General features: G+C 49.7%; 1 protein-coding gene across 15 annotated transcripts in view; it reads right to left on the bottom strand.

Moving 5' to 3' along the window:
* The window catches only part of TACC2 (transforming acidic coiled-coil containing protein 2), a 131,303-nt gene that overhangs the window by 75,926 nt on the left and 31,203 nt on the right, over positions 1–24,174 (bottom strand). For 10 of the 15 annotated variants that reach the window (XM_083843716.1, XM_083843721.1, XM_083843715.1 and 7 more), the window contains one exon: positions 14,608–20,310. The exons of 2 other annotated variants lie outside the window; for them this stretch is intronic. In XM_083843716.1, the coding sequence (XP_083699842.1) occupies positions 14,608–20,310 (5,703 nt within the window). Of the gene's footprint in view, positions 1–2,889; positions 2,976–13,029; positions 13,368–14,607; positions 20,311–24,174 lie in introns of those variants that run through there. 3 more of the 15 variants (XM_083843706.1, XM_083843707.1, XM_083843714.1) reach the window with 3 other exon arrangements.

The following is a 24,174-nucleotide window of genomic DNA, read 5'->3' as shown; positions in this document are numbered from 1 at the left end:
TTTTCTTCTTTTTATTTTCATTCTGAATTAATTGCCTTTGTGATCCCCTGTAAGGCGGCGTTGCTGCTCTCCATTCCCAGCGGTGTGGCAGGGGCTCTCTCCTCGCCGCCACACCACCGCCAACCAGAGCAGGGCTGAGTTGCCCTGTGAAGCGCAGGCCTCAGATACACACACTTGGCTACTTTGGAAACCCTACAGCATGGCTTTTATCTCATTACAACACTAAACAGTTAAGTGTCCACGTGTCCCCCCTGGTTTAACAACACCTTGGGGCCCAGGCTGTGTTGAGAAGGCCTGAGCCGAGACGCCTCCACATCTGAAGTCCTCCAGCTGATGAGTACATGGGGAGAGGTTTTCCCTCATCGCTAAGAGCTGCATACACTTGGGTGCTACCTCTGCTTTCCCTTAAAATGAACACGCAGAAAGTACCGGGGTAGACCGTGACAGCAGGGCACTGCTAATCCTGTCTCGTACACATCAGGAGTGAAGCACCAAGGGCAGACGGGCCTTGTTCTGGTTTGTGACCGGAGCACTAAGAGGCTTTCCTACAAACACACCGAAAGCACAGCACAAGGACATCAAGTGCTCGTTGAAGCTGCCACAGGTGTGCCCTAACCCGGTGAGAAGTGTTTGCTCTCAGGCCCTCACGTCTGCTGCACGACAAACCCTGATTTCCAGGCAGTCCGCGGACACCAAAGCTTGAAACTCGGTCCCAGAGCCTGGGCAGGGGGTGGTGAAGCTGTTCATCGCCAGGCCACGCTGCTCAGCACGGCCACCCGAGGAAGCCATCCACCCGAGAGCTGCTCAGACGAGTTCCCCAAGCGAAATTGCCGGGCACCACAGCCGCCCCAGGCACCCGGCCCTGCTCCGAGCCCTGCGCAGCACCCGGCCTTGGCCTCCCCGGCCTGTTTGCTTCTGAAAAAGGCCACGGGCCTTTTCCATTCCGATGCCCACGTTCTTGGTCAAGTCTGGAAGAGGCTCTACTTAAAACGACTTCCAAATTCTACTTATGACAAGCATGACTGAAATACTTCTCCAAGGAAAATACTTCACAGTTTAACAAGCAGTTGCTTACTAACAGCTGCAGCTAGCACACTAAATTCAGCCCAAAGACCGAGGGGAGCAGCCTGTTGTTTGTGCCACAAGTGAAAACGTTGACCATCGAGTGCCCTTCTGAGTTTCACAACTTCAGCTTTAAAGGCTCTACCTAATCTTGGAGAGAGATTTTTCTCCAAGTCACTGTGTTAAGAAGGCAGGTACACAAACAGCAAGCTTGACCCACACGACTCATGCGCGTTAAATACCAACGAATGAATGAGGATTAACCACATAAACCTATGTCATTTCTTCTGGTTACACATATGAAGCCTGGCTTCTGTTTACATAAGAAGCTTTTGAAACAAGGCAGGCAGGGTATTTTAAATACGCCGAGAAGCACGGACGGACGCGGAAGCAAGCAGGTTGAGCTCCCAGGCGCCAACTCTGCCAACGCAGCTCTGGTGGCTCTCCCACCGACGCCAGTGAGACGCAAACCTTTAGGCCCCAAATTCATACCAAAGTTTTAAAACGTTTTGACGCTGGTGCTGGAGACAGAAGGCAGTTACAGGTCTTGGCATTTTCTGCCTGTCCATGTTTTTCCAATCAGGAGCTGGATGTGGCTCCCTTTGAACAGTCAACAACAACAGCTCCAAGTTTACTCCAAGGGAAACCAATAAGCATTTCAAGCCCCGCCATCTCCCAGTCCCAAACATTTGGTTGCTTTTACTGAGATAACAGGAAAATTTATAGATCCCGCTCTTCCTCCAGAAATCTCTGGAAAACAGCATAAAACACCCCCAGGGAGGATTGAGTTCTCAGCATCCTCATCACCCGCTATTTCATTTTCCTCAAGAAACAAGATGTTGCTCACCGGGGTAGAACAGGGCTGATAGACAAAATCCTCTACATTTTGTATTTGTCTTGGCAATAACTCGGGCCCAATAGCCAATTTTTGAGCCTCTGTTCACACATGCAAATTGATTAATCGACTGCAGAAAAGTATTGAGAGGATTTGTTATTTCTGAGATGTTCTTACACTGCAATTATTTCCAAAGGAAAGAAATCTAGTGGCACCTGCCTCAGTTCAAACACATGAACATATTCTACCTTGTAACATTTCTTACATTTTATTAAGTAATTCCTCCATACTGTTCACTTTTTCCACCTCTTAATTTTGTAGTTTATCTCACACTTTTACCACATTCTTTGAAGTAAACTTCACATTGGGAAAATCCAACAAACAGCCCTAGTAACTCTATGCACCTTTGGTATTTATGCTCTTTAAAAGTATTTTCACAATTATTGGGACTCCTGTTGATAGATTTAGCAGATTAGGAGGTAAGAAGTTCTTTCTTAAATTAAAAATCAACCTCCCTGGTATCAAAGTAAAACTAATTTTACTCAGGGAACAGCTCAGGAGGGCCACATAAAGTGCCAGCACAGGATTAAAAACAAAGAGCAGACAACCCATTGCTCTTCCCCCCCCCCCGACAGTACTTCTGAGAAAATTTAAGATCTAACATTAACAGAATTTTAGGAAAAGTAGGAGATGCTCAGATTAAAACGAGAAGCCCAGTTTTACTTCCTAATGAAGTAGGGGGACATCCATCCACCCGACCGATGCCCCCACACCACAGCAGCTTTCCCAGCCCCGAGCCGCAGCAGCGAGCGCAGGGCCCCAGTTGTTTGTGCCGGCTGCCGCACGCGGGCATAGCCAGGGCTCTGCTCGAGCAGGCAAGCAGACCCCCAGCCTGAAGTCGGAGTTTAAATACGCCGCCTTCTGTAAACCCAACAAAGGCTCGCTTATGCTTTCGAATTCGCGATTTTGGAAAAACCTCTCCGATTTCTCACGTGCTCCGCAGGGGAAACCACGGCGTAAGCGGCTCACAGCAGCCCCCGTATTCGCGCCGCGGGGCCTCGGCATCGCCGGGCAGCAGCGAGGGCACGCAGGAGGTGGGCTGGCACGAGGTGGGCTGGCACGAGGTAACTCAACGAGTCAAGCCCCTCTTGCAAAGGAGCTCGTGAATTAGAGGCAGAGCACCGTGCCCAGCGTGCGGGATCTCAGAGCTGGCTCCTGGGGGGAATCACTGCTGGGTCTCACTCCCACGGGCTCTTCGTGCGGGCCGGACGTGAGCGGCGAGCAGAGCGGGTCTGGACGCCGTGCAGCCGTGCCGAGCCGCCCGGCGTGGCGCGCTGCGATCGCACCCAGCCCCGGTGCCACCCGTGCCGTGGGTGGGAGCTGCCATCGCGCCGCCTGAGCAGCAGGACCCCGGCACCTCGGAGGAGAGCGGCTCGGGGCAGCGCCCCACCTCACCGCGGCCAAGGGCAGCACTCCGGCTGCGGAGATCCCCGGCGGTCACCCCACCGGGCTGGGCGGTGGCGGCAGCGCCCTCGGGCCGTCCGGGCACACGGCGAGGGGACAAGCTCCGGGAAGCGAGGCGTTTCGGCAGCGCTGCTGGAAACCCTGCCCCGGCACCCAAGTTATCTCGGCAGGGGCGAGGCTGAGGCGGGCGTTACCTGCGGGCCGGGGCTCCCTCCTTCCCCAGCCCTTCTTCCTCGGCGCTTCGCGTCCGCGCCCACCTCCGGCACCGACGGGATTGCCTCGTAACCGTAAAGCGGCGCGGAAAACCTCGGGACGTTTTCCACCGAAATGCCTGTGAGACCACTTCGGGAGCTGAAAGCTCCGGCGGGTTTCCGCACTCAAAACCCAGTTAACGGAGAGTTCAAGGTTCAGCCCGCCCAGCCCGAGCCTCCCAAGCGCCGGGAGCACCGACGGCGCCGGGAGCGGCCCCGGAGCCCTGCCCGCCGCCTCCCCCTCCAACCTCCCCCCCTCCGCTTACCGCGGCCGAGCAGCAGCAGCAGCAGCCCCGGGCTCCGCCGCCCTCCTCCATCCCCGGCTCGGGGAGCAGCCCGGGCCTGGCCCCGCTCCGCCCGGCTCCCCCGGCCCGCCCCGGGCAGCCGCAGAGCGAGCCCAGCGCCGGGGGGCGGGCGCCGCATCGCCCCCGCCGGCCCCTCCGCCACAGCCCCGGCTCGGCACGGCCCGGCCCGGCCCGGCCCGGCTCGGCACGGCCCAGGCTCCTCCCAGGAGGCTCCCGCCGAGGGGCCGGGCCCGAAAGCGGGGCGCTGCCGCCTCCCGGCCCGGCTTGGCCCACGGAAAAACGGGAAGAAAAACGAGATGGTAACACAAAGTAGGAAGCCGAACGGCCGGCGGCCGGCCCGACTTCCAAAAGTTTTCCTGCAACTTTTTAACAGCTTCTGTGTTTACAGCCACGGAGCGGAGTGAAAGCCTCCTATCGCGCTCAAATTCTTGGGCACGAGCCCATCTCCTAAATTCGCACTACAGGAAAACGGGGCAGTTCTAACGAGCTGCACGCCCTGGTTAATCTCTTGGGTTTCCCATGGGTTTGTTGTAACAAAAGGCCGGCTGCGTGGCTAACGAAGCCTCTGCTCGCCAGCCCAGCGCAGGCAGACCTGCCCTCACCCCAGCGGTTCATTTAGTCTTTACCCAGGGAGATCGGTATCACGGCTGTGGCACGCCACGCCACGCCACACTGAACATCTGCGGTACCCATCCCACAGCCGGGCAGCTGATGGACTCCTGGCTCACCCCGTGCCGAGAGCTCGGGGAAAACGCTGGCGCTACAGAGACCGAATTCAGCCAAGCCAGGGTTTGGAGGCTGACATTATGTGCCCCCTGCCCAGGCCCTGGGCATTGAGCTGCGGTGCCAGTCTGGGTGACGAACCTGACACGTCCCCTCTCCAGAGCTCAGCTCTCCACGGATCTGCGCGGCTCCCACTCGTAGCGGGTGCGGTAAAGACAGGAGTTGGGCCACTCAAAGCTTCAAGTTGGAGCTGGGCCTCGGGTGGAGAAAGGCATTCTCCAGTTTTTCCAAACTGTTTCTCCTCCTTGTTCAATTCTCTGAGCTAAAGGAGGGAACAGCTTTTTGTCCAAATCGTGTGTTACAGCAGTACGTTCACATTCCTTCCACCTAACGCCCCCAAACCGATACGGACTGTCCCTAGGTGAGCTCGCTGCCCCTTCACACCACTCACACACCCGTATGGGAAACGGGGCGACATATCGAGGGACCCCCAGAGACCGGAACAGACACCGTAACAGGCAAGAAAGCTGAAAATGCCCCAGAATATCCACGTCACCTGGGCTGCGAGCACACCCGGGCCAGCTGCTACCACCGGGAGCCAGGACAGCGAGGAGGAGGGCCAAGCACGGGCTAGGTTTGGGGAGAGCAGCTCTCTGCCTCCCAAGCAGCAGGAAACCAGGGGCGGAAAAAGTTACTGGGGTTTCTGATACAGGTACAGGCATTCGGCCACCCTCTCTCTCGTTTGAGGGGGAACTAAGCTCTTTTGTCATCTGGAAACCATTTCGCAAATGGCTTCTGCAGGTATAGCAGCCCTGAGGGGGAGGGAGACTCCGGAGAGAATGAGGTTCATTAAAATAAACACTGATTTGCTTCATAGTCTGGCACAGACTGTGGACACGGAGTAGCTAAGTTCCTGCTAACAAAACCAAATTTAGCAATTTTGGAATTAAGTGGTCATTTTGCTCAAATAACGTGCTCTCCCTGTTCCTTCATCAGTCTCTGGCTGCAGTAGGAGCCCTTCCCCTCCCACCCACCAATCTCATCCCACCTTGGCCACAAAAACTCCCCAATTTTCCTGCCAGTGCCCTCTGCGCAGGTACAGCCAAGCCATTGAAATGGAGACATAGAGAGCAACTGCAGGAGCAGGGAGCCAAGGTGTGCTCAATTAATTACCTGCTTTTCCTGTGAGAATTAATTGATCTGTCTTAATAGAGGGCTTAGGGGAGTGGAGAGGAAGCAAGCTGGGAAGCAACAGGAGGGGAGCAGCCTCCACGCAGGTGGGAGACAATTACAGGCTGGGAGAGCCCCAAGATCAAGGAGAGAGGGAAAAGGCACTGCAGAAGATCTCCCAGGTGGGAAAAGAAGATGAGCGTGCTGATGGGATGGGCTCTTCAAAAACGCAATGGGCACAGCAGGCACGTCTGTCCTTCACCCCTGCTTCCCTCGTTCCTCACTGTTCCAAATCAGACTCAAGCCTGGCACTTCCAGAAGCACTGGGTGTCAGAACACCATTTTAGGATACGTTTTCAGAAATTCGGACTTTGGCTCGAGGAATGTCATAAAGGTACAACTGTCATCGCCAGGCGGCCTGCGTGCTGTGAGGCTGCGGGTGGGCACCTGGTGGGAGCCCGCGATGGACACGAGTGGGAGCGGTGACCCACGGTGCCTCACCCCTGAGAGTTCAGTCGGAGGGATTTTCCCCTAAACCATGTCCCTTCTGCCAAACCAAAGCACTCGTAACGGGGGGTGGGAAATGAGTCAGCCCTCAAGAGGAAAAAAAAAAAAAAGAAAAACAAAACAAACCAACAAAATACCATGAAAGGACATGAAACTGGTTTGAAAAGAATGTTACGTTAAATAAATTTTTAAAATGCAGTTTTTCTTTTAAATTTGCCTTCTGGTTGTGGGGGTACAGGATGAACTCACATCAGACTGATATTCTTCTCCCAGTAGGCGTGAAAACAAAATACTTTCTTCTCCAGTCTCCATCCCTTAAAGTTGGGGTGAAGACTGTCACCAGTCTACAAGCAAAGCCAAATACTACGATCTTTGTGATAAACCTGCAAACAGCAACGTGTGTGTTTGTCCTGAGTAATGAGGCTGTCTTGTGTGACTGATCTTCAAGGAAGTGGAGGGGAATTTTAAATTTTTCTTGGTGAAAACTTAGTGCCTGTTTTCAAGGCCATTTCCAAGAAAGAAAACCATATAAGTGCACTTAAATTTGTTTAAAATTAAAGAGGAATTTCTCTTCTTCATTTCCTAGCCAGGGGTTCAGAGTCGTACTCTCTGCAAAACCACAGAATCAATTAGTTGCAGAGCAGCTTGGCTTAGATACCCAAGCCACTTCTGTAACAAACACCTGAAATTTTTCCTTCCACTGCTGTTCGCATACAAATTGCCCACAACATCATTTGCGGCGGTTGGAAATGAGGTTGTGCAATTCCCAGCAGTTTTTATTGGCAAGGCTTCGAGATGGCTGTCTCCCAGCCCTTCACCTTAAGCTTCTGCCTTGAAAAAATAAAAAAGTTAAATCTTAAATCATTACATTGTGGAGGATCAAAGTGATAGGAGACTGACATTTTGGAAATTTCCAAATAAACAAAAGTGATTAAAAAGAAATCAAACTCCTAGGCTAACCTCAGAGCCTAAAAAAATTCCAGTGATAACTTTTCTAGCAAACCAGGTTTATTTGGAGTTTCTATCAGAAAAATAAGATTTGAAAAATGCCGATTGCAACAGAAGTTTCGTGTCCAAAAAAAAAAAAAAAAGAGAGGAAAAAAAGAAAAAAGTGGACGTGGAAAATCTGGAGACTTTCAAGTAATCAGCACAAACCAACTCTATTTTGACTCATTTAATGACACTGTTAAGAAAGGGAGGAGGGAGCTTTTAGAGCTTTTAGTCTCCACTTATTTTCATGACAGCTAAATTTTTTCCCTTAGTTGTTAGAAACCGAGCAATGCCTACACAGTTTTTGCTTTCATTCCAGAAAGCAAATCCATTCTTCTCTGCCTGCTGCAGCTATTCTTAGCTGGCTTTGATATTTCCATCAGCCAGGAGAGCATAACAATGTTATCATGCTAACAAATTCCAAAGATTTTACATAAGCTCTTGAGTGGCTTTAAAAAAAAAAAGGCGGTATTGATTACACTGCTCGTGTTTCATTAGCCAAAGGAGCTATGAAAAAACAACGGGCTGAAAGAAGAAAACAGAAGTTTGATGAGTCTCGGTCTGGTGAAGCAAGCGCTCAGAGTTTTTCAGGGCATCGTTTACACAGAGAGGCCAGGAGGCCAGGTTTGAGGCTGGAGAATACCAGCTAGTTCAGGCCAGCAGATCGCTCAGATCCTGCTTGTCTACATACAGCCTATTCTCCTCATTTGATTTTTATAAGCGGACACAACCAGACATCCCCCTTACTTAAGCGACTGAGGGCAGTACAGCATGTGTGGGAGGGGCTGGGTGAAAAAGGATCACAGGACCACAAGGCAGCTTTCTCTCCGGCGGACCTGTCGGAGCCAAACTCTGCTGATACCCCTCCACGACCAGGGAAGAGGACGGGTTAGGCCTGGGCGAACCCAGAAGAGCTCCCCAGAAAAAGTTTACCACGGAGCCGAGCCCAGGCGCCTTTCAGCAGCAAGAGCGAGATTCACACAACACAACGGGGCCGGACCATGACCACGGCACCAGATGATGCCACGCAGCGTTTCAGGTGGACCTGAGTTTCCGGAACAATTAAGCCTTTGATTGGAGCGATTAAAATCTCTCCACTTACTACAATTTGAGAAGGAGAGCTTCTTAAAGGTTAAAGGGACTCCACCACAAGAATTAACCTGCAAGATACTGGTTTGGTTAAGGCGTGTGTAGATGAACAGAGTGCGGACAGATCCAGAAAGCATGACATTTCCTTACACAGTACCCAAATGCCAAGGCATAACAAAACCTAGATAAGTCCCTCCTGCTATTAGTGATACACTTGAGCTCCCACATACTTAGGTGAATATTGATAAGACAGCCTCTAGGGACACTCCCCACCTGCAGTCCTGCTTGCAGGCCTGGGGCCCCCAGCACAAGGACATGGACCTGCTGTGGTCCAGAGGAGGCCACGAGGGTGACCTATGGAGGATGTTCAGCCTGGAGAGGAGAAGGCTCCAAGGAGTCCTCATTGTGGCCTTTCAGTACTTAAAGGGGCTTACAAAAAAGATGGAGAGCAACTTTTTGCTCGGGCAGACAATGACAGGACAAGAGGGAATGGTTTTAAACTAAAAGAGGGGAGATTTAGATTAGAGGTTAGGAGGAAATTCTTCACTCAGAAGAATGGACTGGCACAGGTTGCCCTGAGAAGCTGTGGCTGCCCCATCCCTGGAGGTGCTCAAGGCCAGGTTGGACAAGGCCCTGGGCAACCTGGGCTGGTGGGAGGTGTCCCTGCCATGGCAGGGGGTTGGAACTGGGTGGGCTTTAAGGTCCCTGCCAACCCAAACCATGCTGTGATTCCGTGACATCAACATAAGAAGATCTCATGAACTGAAACCTGCATTTGAGCTTGCAGTGACCACAGGCAATCCAAGGCAACAGACAGCAGCAGGCATCCCGCTCACCAACACTTGCATTTTTACCTGCTGGGTTACCTACTGAGTCTATCTACAGGCATGCTTAGTATCAGCCCCTAAAGCACACACCGCCTAAAGCCAACTTTAATATCTTTGCTAGATCGTGACAGCAACAGACAACTGCTACCTGTGGCCATTTAGATTTGGAAACAAAGACTGCACCAGGCTGCTCGCCTCGTTCATTTTCAGAATCTAACTCTCAGCACTTCACACACTTTACCTTTTCTTGTTCAAAAAGCGTTTAACCTACAGGAGCTCTCAAAAAGGGCAAAGTGTGGTCTTTGCTCAAGTTGGGAGAAAAAAGGTAGAAGGAAAAACAGAAAGCAAAGGATAAGAGAAGTACTAGGAGTTCTGGCTCTTCAGACAAGGCTCCAGAGAAGTCTGTTAAGAAGCACTAGTGCAATGCAAGCATGCCAAGATGCAGAAAAACTGGAAGGAAGCCACATCCAAGTCATGGAGAATACGCCTGTGTCTGTAATTGCTATTCTCAGAGCTGCCCTCCGCAGGGTTCAAAGCTGGGACTAATCCTACTTTGCATATTCTATTAGAAACAGGGACAGTGGGGCTCGCTGCATGGCATCCAGCTCTGCAGGAAGCCAGAAGATAAGAGTTGGAATACAGAAAACAGGGGGATACGTAGGAGACACAAAAACGTTTTGGGGAAAATAGGTGGCTTACTTGGAAGAAGCAAAGTTGAAAGCCAATCAGAAAAAAAAAAAATGTAATCAGAAAGTAATTTTTAACTTAATGAGAAAAGAATGGATACTAAACTGCCTGTCCAGACATCGGACAAAATCTCACAGCATCCTTGCCAGACTTCTTTAGCAAATCCCTGTATCTGATTGAATAAACGTAATTTCTTGTGGAGCACTGAAGGATGTTTGAAAAACAGCAGCTCGTCTATCACCTGTGTCAATACATACCTAACGAATGTGTGACCAGGGTTCTCAAGAGTGTTAAATAATGTTTTCAGTACAAAGATGTACCTGCAATTTAGCAAGACCAGGGATGATTTACTCCTGTACTTTAGCAGAGGAAGAGATAAAATAAAAAAATAATAATAATAAAAAAACACATAACACACAGCAACGTGTCTCATAAGTTGTTTTCCACTGGCATGTGCTTTCAGTGCAACAGGGCATTCTGTCAGATCAGCATTTTATAAATACTTTACACTGATTTAGCCACTGCCTAAAGCACCACTCAATTAGGTCAATGGCATCTGCTAAAGTAGATGGCAGAACTCCCTTTGATTTCTTAGAAAGAAATATGGGATGTCAGTTGGGTAAGAGCAAAGTCATCTTAATTTTATTCTTCCACTAATAGAAAAGTCCCAAAATTGCGTATCACAGGCTCGACCCTGCAGTCTTCACACAGGCAGAATTCGCACAGGACTCACCAGCCAGCCAGGGGCTGCAGGCCGAGCTCCTTGCATCTCAAAAAGCGTAATGGTGCTAACAGTTACCCCTTCCGGGGATAACAGTGACAGTAAGATGGGAAAAAATACAGAGAGAGAATTCAGATGCAAAGATGTCAGGAAGAAGGTGAGGAGAGAGAGACAGAGTGTTTAACTTTGTGCATGTTATTCATGTGTAAATCACCTGCAGCTATTTTTCACCTTTCTTTTCTGATCCTGACAGGCTGCACAGGTAAGCTAATTTTGAATTTAAAAAAGAAAAAAAAAAGAAAAAAAGAAGAAAGAATGATGCATAGCCACTGTTTTGATAAATTTCCTTTTAAATCCAAAAATCTTGTTTTTGGATGTTAATGGCCCAAAGTGTTAGTGTTAGTCAAAACCCACTTGACTGATCTGAAAAGCAGCTCTACATTCCTCGTACCTCATCCAGCAAGACTGTTAAAATATTTAGCACTGTATTTGTTATGCAGACAAAAAAGCCCAAGTCAGTATTTACGAAGGAGTGAACATTCCTTTCGTTCAATCGAACTTGCCAATTTTTGATGGCAAGAACAAAGCACAAAGAGGATCCCAAAGTATGTCTGGACCAACTTTAGAGATCGTGCCTGACCTCCGTGTAGGACACGGCGTTTTTCCAGTAGCTTTGCGGATGCCAATTGCTGCAATGCTCTTTCCATATGAGAACACCGTTTAGATTCATCACTGATGTCAGTCAGTGCAGCAGAACTCTCGATTTTCCAAAAACCATCGGCAGCGGTAGGAGAGGGCCCACGGTGCAGTGCTACAGCTGGGGAAGGCCCTGATGTGCCGCAGCGTCTCAACCCCCTCGCCCTTTAAGGTGGGTGCTTTATGGACTCTTTTTTGGGACTCCCAGCCCCAAGCCGGGTCAACAGGCATCTCCACAGCCCCAGAGCACCCAGTGGTTATAAAGGAGCCGAGCTTCGCCACACCACCGGGTCAGCCAGTGCTGCCCTCTGCTCTCCGCACCTCGCAGACGCACGCCAGGAATGACAAAGTCTCTGCCTCGAAAAGCTCCCTTGGCACCTTTTCCAAGAGACGATCGCACTTCGCGTGTACCGGCCAGTAGAATTACAGAAAGTTATCGGGAAACTCCACGCCATCTCTAAACACCTCAAAATTTTGATATCATTTGCTATTTTGATCCATGCTCTGCTCAACGTCTGCCGTGGCCCGTGATGCACACTGAAGCATTTCAGTGGCATAAGGTATAATTTATGGCAGGGGGGTTGGAGTTAGATGAACTTTAAGGTACCTTCTAGCCCAAACCATCCTATGATTCTATGATAGGGACTCCCTGGACGCACACAAAATGGACATATACAAGCCTCCTTTTCCTCCTTGTAAAGGGATGAAGAAGTATGGAGTAGACATTACAAAAAAAAAATAAAAGGAAAAAAAATTCAAGTCCTGTTCTTCTTTTCTGAGTAAAACTCAGGGACAAGGAATTGAAGCAGCCAGATGCCCAACAGTAAGCGTGCTTCCAGAGGAAAGTGGAGCTACTGCTTATGCCACGGCCTCCTTTCCAAAGCTAACTTTCCTTTTTCACTGAAGATTTGAAGGGAAGTTACTGGTGCCGTACTATTGCCTCGAGTCACAAAAGCTCTTCTTATTTGTTGACCACTGCCCCACTCCTTCAGGCAGTGGGGAAGGGATCACGTTGGATCCCGCTGCTCCTGGATGTCCTGCTCATCACAAGGGCACCTTCCTGCCCAGTGCCACAGCTGGGAGGAGAAGTAATTCCTCCACATCCTCTGCAGAAAGAAATCCCACAAGGACTGGATGTTCCGACCACAACTTTGCCCCTTCAACCGTAGATCAGTGGGGTTTCAACATAAGGGATCTCGTAAGAGATGGAGCTACACAGAAGCAGTGGAGATGGGAAAAAGCAGTACTGAAGTAATTCAGAGCACAGCATTTCTTTCTCCTAAATACACTATACTTTCTCCTTCTGTTTTGTGGTGATTTAGAGGGGAGTGTAAGGAGTCTTTCTCCCTGGACTTTGTCCATCAGGCCCAAATTCCCGCACCGAGCTCCTCGAAAAGCACGCCGTTTTATGCACAGCTACCGCAGTTTACCCTCTGGAACAATCAGAGGGCAATAAGCACGTGGAGGCCGCTCTGAGACAAGCAGACAGCTGTGACCAGAGCACACACAATGCCAAGCACAGCCTGAAGTTCAACTACACAAACCCAGCTTTGAGCTCAGAGGGAGAGCGGACCGGCCAGCGTGTCGAACCCTCTGAAGAGAGACCAGCCGGCCCAGCTCATCTCTTCTGCTTCTCGCCCACACGACAAACGCGTGTCCCTCTAAGAAACGAGCCTGGCCGAAAGCAGAGACCCCTCCCTACCTCCTGCCCGTGCCTGCTCGCTCGGTGCGTGCGCGGCACCGCTGGGAGCCGCGGCCCCGCAGTCGCAGCTGCCTGTCGGTACAAACCCGCCCGCTGCCAAAACAGGTGAGCGTGAATTCCTGAACAAATGCAAGTATTAAGCAACCACTCCACGCATTGCCAGCAGCTGTTCCGAGAGCCCTGCCCTGCTCGCCACAGGTATTTATTAAAAGCGTGACACCCGCCCTGCCGGCACACGCATGCGCAGACACAGCGTGGGCAGCCCCTGGGTCCCCGGAGGCCTCCGAACCAGGCCGCGCCGCCACCACCGTGGTCATGGCAAGGCTACGGGACCGCGAAGCCGCCCGCGAAGGGAGACACAAAGAGAGGAAGGGAACTGGAGACAAACACCGGGCTCTAATTTCATTGTCATTTCACGGGCAGAGCCTCAAAGAGAAAGGCGTACAGGTCAGACTCCAGCACCTGTAGCCCTCCGTTTTGCTGGTGAGAGGAGATCCTGTGCAGCCTGCGTCCCCGGCTCCCAGTCAACCCTCCCCCTACATTTATTTTCACAGTAATGCAAGCACTTCAGATATTTTCACCTTAAATACGGTTTTATCATTTTGATTTCGAAGGAATGTGGCACCGGGACATTTTCCCTCCTTACTCAGTTAATGTCCCTGCAGTTTTTGGTAATACCGAGGAAGGCTCCATCTGAATTCACTCAGCATTCCTGCTGAAGCGGCTCAGCTTTTCACCGTCCCTGGCTGGGGAAGGAGAGGGGGACAGCGCCCAGGAAACTTTACGGGGTTACAAAGACAGCAGTGATGTGACAGGATAACAGCAAAGCACTGATCCTAACTCATAATTCATTTGAGTTAACCGCACATCGAACCGGGAACTCAGGCAGCAAAGTAGAAGCTCCCACAAAAAAAAGCCTTTCTCGTTTCTGCTAGGTTTTGAAAAATAATAATAAAAAAGCAACAATTCCTAGACTCCGCGAGTCCCAGCTACGAATTCACATCTGAAACAACTTCATGTCATTAGAAACACTGAATAATACAGTGATCAAAGGCACTGTCAGTGCCATTATAACATGCGGGAGGATAAGAGGGAGGCCCAGACAACTAACTGTGAGTAATTGGGTTATGCTGGAAGCTTGTTTTTAAATGCTGCAGCCCGCCATGCGAATGCTGCAGGTCTGATGTAACTGGGTCACCAACGCCTAGGCAAAAGCCTACTAACTTCAGGCTAGGAAGTGCTATTTGGTTGCCTAACTTTAGGCTACGAGATGTGAATGCTGGGAAGCATAAACAAATCCGCACGGACAAGTGTAGGAAACTGGAACAGCAAGTGGGACAGTTAAGGATCACACTCCTTGGGTTTTAGGACACCTCTGCTCTTACACCCAGACCCTAGACATTACTTCAAATTTCTTCCACTTAATCCCCATTTAAACACAAGAGGAACTAAAAAGAAATTCGAGAGCAGAGTAACTGCCCTGCCCTCCCAGACAATGCGTAGCCGCCTCGAAAATTGTATCCCCGTCGAGCCCCAGGGTCCTGACAACCGTTTCACATAGCAATTTAAAGTAAATACCTTTCAGTAGGCAGTCCTGCCACAGCCACGTCTGGAAGTTTGCTGAGGTCAAGTGTCGCAGGCTCCATAAACGCAAGCGGGGATAGCTTCCTTGTGGCATCCTGAGGTGAGCCTTCATGTTCTGAATTCATCTCGCCCGGCTGATTTGCAGCCCCAGGGAGGTCTGCACACTCAGAACACTCGCCCTGCTCCATCCCGGCAATAGGTGCAGAGGGATTTTTGCACAGCTCTGTCTGCAGCTCTTCAGTCCTTGTGTTTAAAGCTAAGCCACCCTCGCCGGTGACTAACATCCTCGCAGTACCTGTTTCAGGGATGTCTCCAGTTGTTTCGTTACCTGCCTTTGCTGTGCTTGACACTGTGCCACTGTTTTCTTTTATATCGCCCTCAGTCATATTGCCAGATTCTAGCTGAGAGTCAGTTTGCAAGCAACCGTTCTGGCTGGCTTCATTTTTTAAGTAATCCATTAACCCATGCGTGGTCCCTTCCTTTTCTTGCTGTGGGTCTTGTGTACTTTCTGATGTTTCCAGGCACTTCCTATTTCCTGGCTCATCGTGTATCATCTCTGTGTCATTCTGAGACCTAATGTCGTGCATAAGATTGCCAGGAACGCGTGTCTCCTGATTTTCCCCAGGTAACACATTAAAGTTGTCTGGCAGTTTTTCACAACTGTAAGATCCTCTCGGAAGAAGCGCTGAAGCTGCCACATCAGAGATGCTCTTGGCAGTGTCTGGACCACTGTACTCATTTTTCCCCTCTTCGTTTGGCTCAGGATCCTGGCAGTGTTCGGGCTGACAACTTACATCCTCTTCAGATGAAACCGGCTCTGCAGTACCCTCTGTAATTAAGTTATTTTCCTCTGCGGTAGCAGCATCGTCTAAGTCACTCTCCCGCACGCCGCCTGTAGAGATCCCAGCTCCGCTGGGTTGTGGCTCCCTGTCAGAATAGGCAGGGAAGTTCTCAGCTGCTGCCCCGGCAGATGAAGCCGGTCCTTGCTTCTTTCTCTCCAAGCTCATTAGCGATTCAGGATCAACACCCCTAGCACACACGCCTGCCTTTCTTTCCATCTCGCTGCTCTCGGGGTGCTCAGCGTCCCCGGTTGGCTTCTGCAGGTTTTCCAGAGAGCGCTCAGCAGCTGCAGAGCCCTCCGACCTCGGGACCATTGCTAAGCAGCCAGCAGGCTGCCTGCTTTTCTCAGCGTCCCGGAGACTCGCTGGTGGCACTGCATTTTCTTGTTGCAGAGGTGCGGGAGCAGTGCAGGAAGCCTCAGCAGCTAAAGGCAGCTCTGGCCCCTCTGCTTCCGAGGTGCCCCCAGGAGCTGCTTTGCCCCCCTCGACCGATCCTGACAAGTTCTCAGCGCCGCACAGCTGCGCCCTACCCTCGGCCACTGTGCTCTGCTTGAAGCCTGCATGGTTTTCGGGTGCAAACTGGGGTAATTCAGCGCTCAGCGTGCTGTGGACTGTTTTCTTAAATATCTGGCTGATGTGTTCCCTGAAGTCCGGGAGGCTGGAGCCGATGCCCAGAGAGCTGGGAGTCAGAACCTCATGCTCCTTCTCCGCAGACTGCCTGGAAATACTGATCTCTGCCCTGGTTGTGCTGTTATTCTCCTTTAATACCTCTTCCATTTTTTCTAAATTCCCAGGTTTCTCTAAGATCATACCGTACTTGTCATCTACGCAGATACCGGTTGCGATTTCCTCATTACAGCCGCCTTGTTTACCAACAGAAGAAAGGCTCAGCAGCTTCCCTTCTGGAGCAGGGAGAGCTAACAGAGCCTCGGCTGAACTGTCACTCTGCTGGGCTTTGAAGCTTACATCGCCTTTTGTTTCTTTGGATTTAATTGCACATAGCTCTTTCTTCAGCTTCTCCGAATTAAACTGTGATAAGTTTCCAGAACCCTGCCCCGTGTTTAAAGCTTCTGGCGGGGTTAAACTTCTGTCTCCTTCTCCCTGAAAACTTTGGACATCTTTGCCGCTGACGTCCCTGCCCCCTGCAGAGCTGTGTTCTGAGTTGGCTCTTTCACCTGCGCTTACCCCAGGTGGAGGACCTAAATGCACAGACACCTGAGAACCTGGAGCCATCTGCAAATTGGAGTTGCTTTCTAAGGCGTTCTGGCATGCTACAGCTCCCAGCTCATTATTTAGTAATTCCCCCCCAGTGCCGTTGTTTGCATTGCTTCCAGCTTGCTGGCCAGGATGATTGACTGCAGAGGTCAGCGGAGGGGGGGCCGTCAAATTTGCTTGAGGAAACCCAGGCTCCTCTGGTGTCTTTTGAATGCAGCTGGGTTTATAAGGCTTATCGGTGGGAATTGCTTCCCCGTGAGCCTGTAACAGTGAACGACATCCTTTTGCCCCTGGACTTTTATCGCTTTTCACATTGCTTGTTTCGTCAACAGCAGCACTGTCCTCACAACTTAGCTTTGCATTTCCATCTGTCTGGACGGGTCCCCCGTCGGCAGCCAGACCCTCGGTCTCTCCTGAGCTTTTTGCCACTAATGACAGCTTCTCTTGAGTTTCTGGGCTAGATATTTGTGGATCGTTTTTCTCAAAATTATCAGAAGTATGTGCTATTTCAGGAGCACTTGGCAAAGCCTGTGCTATGTTAGTGGCACTTGCTGAATTCTGCGTCCCTGGAAGAGCATTTACAGCAGAAGCATGGCTTTCACCAGTGCTGTCTTTTATCCTGCATATGCTGACTGGCTGCTCCTTCTTGTCAGATTCTTTAGAAAACGTATCTCTCTGACATGCTTCTTCATGCTGACTAGCTGAGATCAAAGAATTATTGCCCTGCTTGAGCTTGTTTGAGTTTTGCTTACTGCAGCAGTTTTCTTCTGCCTCGAGATTGGTTTTGTTTTGCTCGTTGCACTCTTGCAAATTAAGCACGGTCACACCAGAAATGTTTTGCAGGTGTTCACGGCTGCACGCATCCTCTGGCACCCCGGCACTACTCCCAGCCTCGTCCTCTTCTGCTGCTGTGCCAGGGTGATGCTGGGCTGGACCTAGCACAGCAGATTCTTTATTAAGGTTGTCGGAAATGTTTCGAGGCATTTCTGGTATGTCGCTGTGATGCTTTACTTCCAGCTCAGGTTTTAGAGGTCTTCCTGTGTGTTCCTGATCATCTGCTCTTGCGACTCCTGTCGGACTGCTTTGGTGTGTCTGCTGCTTGTGTCCTGCGTTCGAAGCCCAGTCTCTGTCACCAGCACTCACCGACTTCTCCATCTGCTCCACGTGGGGAAGAGCAGCCGGAACATCCGCGTTTTCCTGCAGATCTCCAACACTGCACTCCAGGGTCACCGAAGAGCTGCACTTGTCCCCACTGGTGCCGTCACCCACTCCTTCCTCCTGAGGTGGCCGAGGAACGAGTTCTGCCCTACCGACTCCTGCACAAGCCACCTGCACGTTTCCGTGACTTTCTGCAGCCCCTTGCTCCTGCCGAGCTTGCATCAGCATATCAGACTCGTGCTCAGTTTTCAGTGCCAAACCTTTGTCCTCCACAAAACTTCTCACCGCGGCGTGGTGCTTCTCCCGCTGAACAGCAGCCTCGTGCTCTTTGCCGTCCCTGGCAGTGCTGCAGGCGGCAGCGCTGCGAGGCACGTCACTGAGGTGCCCGCTCTGCTCTCCGGTTTCCAAAACTTGTGGGTCCTCCTCAGCTTGAACAGCAATGCAACCCACAGCCCCTGCCAATTCATTTAAGCCCTGACGTTCAAGCATTGATCCGGACGTTTTTGCACTTTCTTCTGACTTGCTATAGCTCCCAGGCTTGCCTCGACTCTCCGTTTTGTACCCAGTTCCTAACGCGGCTTCTCTAGGAAAAGCCTCTTCCCAGGACTCATCCTGCTTACTCTGCAGAACATTACTGTTCTCAGGGCAGAGGAGCGGCGAACTGTGTGCCCCAGCTAAACAAACCTCTTCAGCCCCATTAGAGCCTGGCTGGCCCAAAGTTGTGTCTTCTGTCTCAGAGCGAAAGCAATCAACGCTCGGCGGGCATCGGGCCCTCGGACGCTGCGGCGAGGCCGCCAGCGCAAAGCTGCCCTTGTTCTCTGGGTCATCTGTGGCAGCTGCTTTCTCCTCGCTCAGTCGTTGTTCAGGCGTACAGCCCAGAGGGTCTGAGTGGTCTTCAGGTGGCTTAAAGTCACTGCCTAAATTCAGGGGCTTTCCCACAGCTTCTTCCTTTGGGCCACCTGCTGAAGCCTTTTCACAAAGACTGGGTTCTCTGGGATTGGGGCTTAAGGGGGTTTCTTCTGCATCCCGCTCGTGGCTACTAAGAGAGCTCAACAGTTGTCTTTCTGCCCCACTTGGCCCTTCAGGTAATGCACTGGTTTCTGCCACGTGTGCCTCCTCTGCTCTCATTCTGTTTTTCCCTCCCGATACACTCACATCAGCTCCCTTTTGATTTGGCTCCGCGGCTCTGCTCAGGGAAGTACTTAATGCATATTCTCCCAGTAATAATCTTTTATCTACCGGGGAAATTTCCTTGGTGGGATTGGTAATGGTTTCTGCTTCAGAAAGCGTGGTGCTTTCTCTAGACACATCATCAGCTTTTATGATTTCATCGCTACTGGCTTCATCTTTTTGGCTTTCAGTTGTGACAGCTGATTTTTGTTCTTCCTCTTGCTTAAGTGATAAAGGCGCACTGAAGTGCTCAGCACTAACAAGCTCATCCTCCTTTTGAAGCTCTCTTTCAAAACTGGGTTCATTTTTTTCAGAGGCTATTTTCATTGCCTCGCTTTTCATCGGATCTTGATAGTCATTTCCAGGCACATATTCCCTCAAAGGTTCTTCTGGCTTTGGTACCGGGAGGAGACTTGGCGCGTTAAGGGGTAACTCTGACACTGAAGTACAGGCTTCGGATTGCTCTCCTTGGCTCCCGGACAGAGCTGGGTTTACCTCGTTCCTTCTAGCTGTTGTTACAGCCCCCTTCTGTGTACTACAGACCTCACTGATCTCAGGCCTCACAGCGAAACCCTGAGTGTTTGCAATTGCTCCAAATTTTTCACCATCTGAGCCTCCTGTTGCTGGATAATTTAGGATTAAGGTTTCCTTTTTCATTAGCAGACCCTCTCCACCATCTGTGTCCTGTCTACCTTGCTGCATTACAGCCTGCGGCTGACCTACTTCCAAAACTCCCAGCTCCTGCTCGGCCTCCTGAGCAGTAAAATAATCCCCTGCTTCTTTGCCCCGGGGAAACGTGCTGACATGTGCTTCCCTCATGTCACCCAGCTGCTCACTCTGCCCCAACGCCCCTAACTCACTCAAATTCATTTCTGTGACTCCTTGCATTGCTGTAGGAGGGCTGGGCTGCAGGCTTGGGTTTCTGGGATCCTCCTCACAGGTTTTCAAAGCAGCAGGTGCAGTAGGGTCCCATTCGGGGCCTCTGTCCTCAGATACGCCACGTGCTGTTCCCTCTTCTTTGTCACTCACTGGACCCGGCGGTGGCACAGCTTCATTGCAGTTTGAGGCTGGCAATTTGTCATCGCTGCTTGCAAGATCTGCTGCGACTTCTTCTTCGGAAGAGCCTGCTAAAGGCATTGGGGTAGGGAGACTTCCCTCTTTTCCTTCCGCTGTCTGCTGTAGGACACTACAGCCTGCTTGTCCTCCATGGTCTTGCAAGGCACTGCTCTGTCCTGTCACCTCTGCAGGCACCACGCTTGAATTTGGATCGGACAAATCTTCAGCGCTGGAGCTACTGATGCCTTCATTACTGACGCTGCCAACAATGGAAATGTTTATTCGTTTCACGTCAATAGAGACAAAGAAGCAAAGAACAAAAACAACTCATGCCATTGGTGTCTCAAAGCCATGCAGTACATGCACTGAGAAGCTGCTAACCTGCTGCCAGGAGCCAAACCATCAGGACCGGTGAGTGATGCTCGGTACAGCGGCAAACGGCCTCAGTCCTGCCTACCAGCCGCCATGCTCATGACATGTATTTTAACCCTTCCACAGTCTGTGTTAGCTAGATATTCCCCCTGCCCTCAACAGACTGAGGGAGAAACACGGGAAAAAGCGACAAAAGCACCAGAAGAAACACCAGCAGAAGCAGAAAGGAAAAACCTTTCCATGAGGCCACGTTGCACAGAGCTCAAGGCTGTGACTGCTGTCGCGTGGCCGTGCTTTTATTGAGTCATGGAGGTTTAAGGGCCCATCTGCCGTGTGTTTTCTCCAGCCAGCCAGCACAGCTGATCCTCGCCGACCAGTCAAAGGCCTCACCCTGCAGAACGATGCTGCTGTACAGCAACACACACCCTGTGAGGTCATTTCACTGCAGTGTTTGGTTTCAGTAGGTGCAAGATCACGTTCGTGTGATCTCCTCCCCACCCAGTAAAGATAGAAAAAAATGGAAGTAGAGATGACGTGGATGCTCTAGCTGCAGAGAGGAAACGATTTTTCATGTGCACTGTGTGGGCCTCAGTTTCCACCGCTAGGTTTGCAGGCGGTGGAATCGATTAACCTTGTTTTCCCCCTCGCCTCCCTTGGAGAGCCTGGAGGTATGTTCATTGCCTTAGAGGACACTGAAATACAGAGCCAAAACTGAACATAACATTGGACCTAGGAAGGAGAGGCGTCATTTACCTGACATGAAATGTCTGCCCACCTCCTCCCATCCAAGCGACGGGATGCCCCATGCTTTTGGGCTGTGCTGTGCTGCACAAAATGCACTTCCAGGTGTGGTCACTGCATATCTCCTTGTGCTGAGAACTGGGCAATGCCACAAGCAATTTCTTTATGAGAGGGCTGCATGTAAAACTGAACGTGATCCTAAAAGTCTTTCTTCAGAATCCTTGGGACGGAAAATGAGCTAGCCTTTAAAGAGCTATTCAAATTTACCTACATTAGGGTAAACCTCAAAGCTCAGGAAAAATATCTGTAACATACAATTAATTTCCTGTTTAATGAAGTTCCAGCGATGCTTAACATCACTTTATACACTTAATTTATAACACCAATATGTTTTATTTAAACTCTTTGAAATTGTTTTGCCAAAAGGATTTATTTTTTTCCCAGCACGCTGAAAACACCTCTCCATATAAAACTTACTGACACTGGGAACACCACCGATGGCGAAGCAATATTTGGTATCTGTTGGATCGCTGACAACGTGGGGCATGACTGGACGTGAACAAACAACCAGGAGATGCCAGGAGGCTTTCCCTAAAGAAGGAATACTCTTTATCACCTGGCATTGATTTTGCACTCCAGGAAGCTTAATTAGAGGAGAAGGTGCAGTAACCACAGAGCTGAACTGGGGAGAGGATGGAAAAAGTGGGAGTCAATTGCCATTCTGGCTTCTTGTTCGTTTTGCAGGTTTACGTTCTTATTGATTAAATTGCTCATTAGCAGCTGGGTGCCCCGGATCCTTCAACCTGGAAGCAGGCTCCCAGCAGAGACACAGTGTTCAAGCTGGGGGGAAGAAGCCCTCTAACCCCCAGGAGGCTGAGTGATTTTATTCTATGATTCTATGAAATTCCTCTAAGACTTTTACAGACAGGGCCTTTTTGTTGCATTAGACTTGTATTTGCAGCTATCAAATACAAAACTCTTCCAAACAAGCCTGACGTGGTTACATTTTCTGTAATACAGTTGCTAAAACCATGAATTGTCTACTGCCAAGCTGGTAGCAACTGTTTAAAGAGTCATAACAGCAAATTTATTACTTTGCAGATTCAAGGGAAGAAAATAATCCTATGAACTAAGCTGTTCACCATTACAAAGCAACTACAACACTTTTTCTGGTGTATGATAGTGCTGAAATCCTGTTTGTTTTACTTGGGAGTAGATGAAGGAGGAGTCCGGACAGCTTTGTGAGTAACGTATGCTGAACAGAATTAAAATGAAAGTGCTGGCACATGCTTGGAGGGCAACTTAAACTATCACTTTCTGAATGAAGTAATGCACGCTCATCTTCTGTGCTTCTTCAGCTTGCCTCAATGTTTTATTCAGGACCACAGCCTAGAACTAAAGGCTTTAGTTTCCAATCATAATACGGTACATCTGGATTCACCTGTTTGGATATCTCCATTTAAGTTTCTCCTTTTGATTAAGGTAACAAGGAAAACCATACCAGGAACATACCCTACATCTTCCTTTCAATTTTTTCCTGTAATCTTGCTTTGCTATCTGCAAGACACTGCTAGTGGTTAGACAAACATCTGTCAGGAATGACTTAAGCACAGTTGATCCTACTTTAGGGCAGAAGGATGGAATAGATGACCTCTTAAAGCCCCATTATCTTCCACTCTTCTTAAAGGGAATGACACTACAGGGAAGTGACACCACAGGCTGAAGATAATTCCCCTCTTAGGAAAACCCAATCTACATGAAAATTCATTAACAATCAATAATTACCTGCAGGGAGCCGGTATTTTCAGACAACCCATTCACTATGAACAACATCAAGCTGTGGCTATAAACTTTTTTTTCCTATATACAGGAAAAAAATGTGTGTTTTCTTTTGTGGTTACTTGATCTCTTTTGATGGCAATCTGAACTGGCTTGACATTATTAAGGAAAAAATTCATACCGTAGGGTAATGTTTAAAACAAAACATGCAAACGAGAAAGCATGAAAGAATGTTAGAGTTCCTCATCATTTGGGTAGGGCTCAGGGCATAAAGAGTCATTCTGCTAGGAATAATTGCTGCATGCAATAATTGCTGCACGCAATTGATGATAGGTAAGAAAATAAAAATAAAATGCAGTCATGCAAAGACCTAGGTGCATATTTAACTCGAAATACCCAAGTGTCTCACTGCACACAAGAGACATCAAAGGGAACCTTTCCCATGTCTTAGAAGTTAGGCACACATTTAAGGATTTGGAAGTTCAGGGCTTTAACGTACTGACCATATGAATGCTATCCTTCCAGTTACGACATCAAACAACAAAAAAGCTAAATCTGTATACATCTAAAGTCTTTGTTTTACATAAATAATTACTGAGAAATTGCTTGTTTGGAAGCACATTGCAATTTGCCAATTAATATCTGTAGTTAACCCCTTCCACCCCCAGGATATCTTGTAGTTGGTCAGAGCTATCCTGAACCAATCTAAGAGCACTGCTGATTACTAAGACGTTTATTAGGACAGCACTGGCTGGGTTTTGTTTAGGGTGTGTAGGCATAAAGGACGTCAAGAAATCCACGACTTACAGCGCGTCTCCCATAAATACTTCCGAATTAAGAGACGTGCCCAATCCACCAGCCATAAACACGAAGCCTATTTCCCTGCTCTGCCATCCACAGCAAGGGCAAGGGGCCAGAAGATAAAAAGAGCAGCAGCCAGCCAAAAGCCGTCTGGCTGGTGTTTGCTCTGAGTGTGTGTGGGGGGAAACTGAGACGCCCAAAGAGGTTAAGCCTACTTGATAAACAACCAGAAGTGATCACCTAACAACAGAAAAATCGCAGATAATTGAAATGTTCCTTTCCTTATTCCCTTGCTTTCCTTCTCAGACATTTAGTAGCCGTTAAAAGGGCAGCCTGCCTTTCTAACCCAGTCCCACCTGTGAGGGAAAATCGCCAAATGCCAAAGCCTCTGAAACCCAGCGGTCACACACGGTTGCCATCCCCAGCTGAT

The sequence above is a fragment of the Anser anser genome (genome assembly GCF_964211835.1).
Source record: "Anser anser genome assembly, chromosome: 7".
Taxonomy (NCBI): Eukaryota; Metazoa; Chordata; class Aves; order Anseriformes; family Anatidae; genus Anser; species Anser anser.
This window is presented reverse-complemented; position numbering and strand designations above follow the sequence as displayed.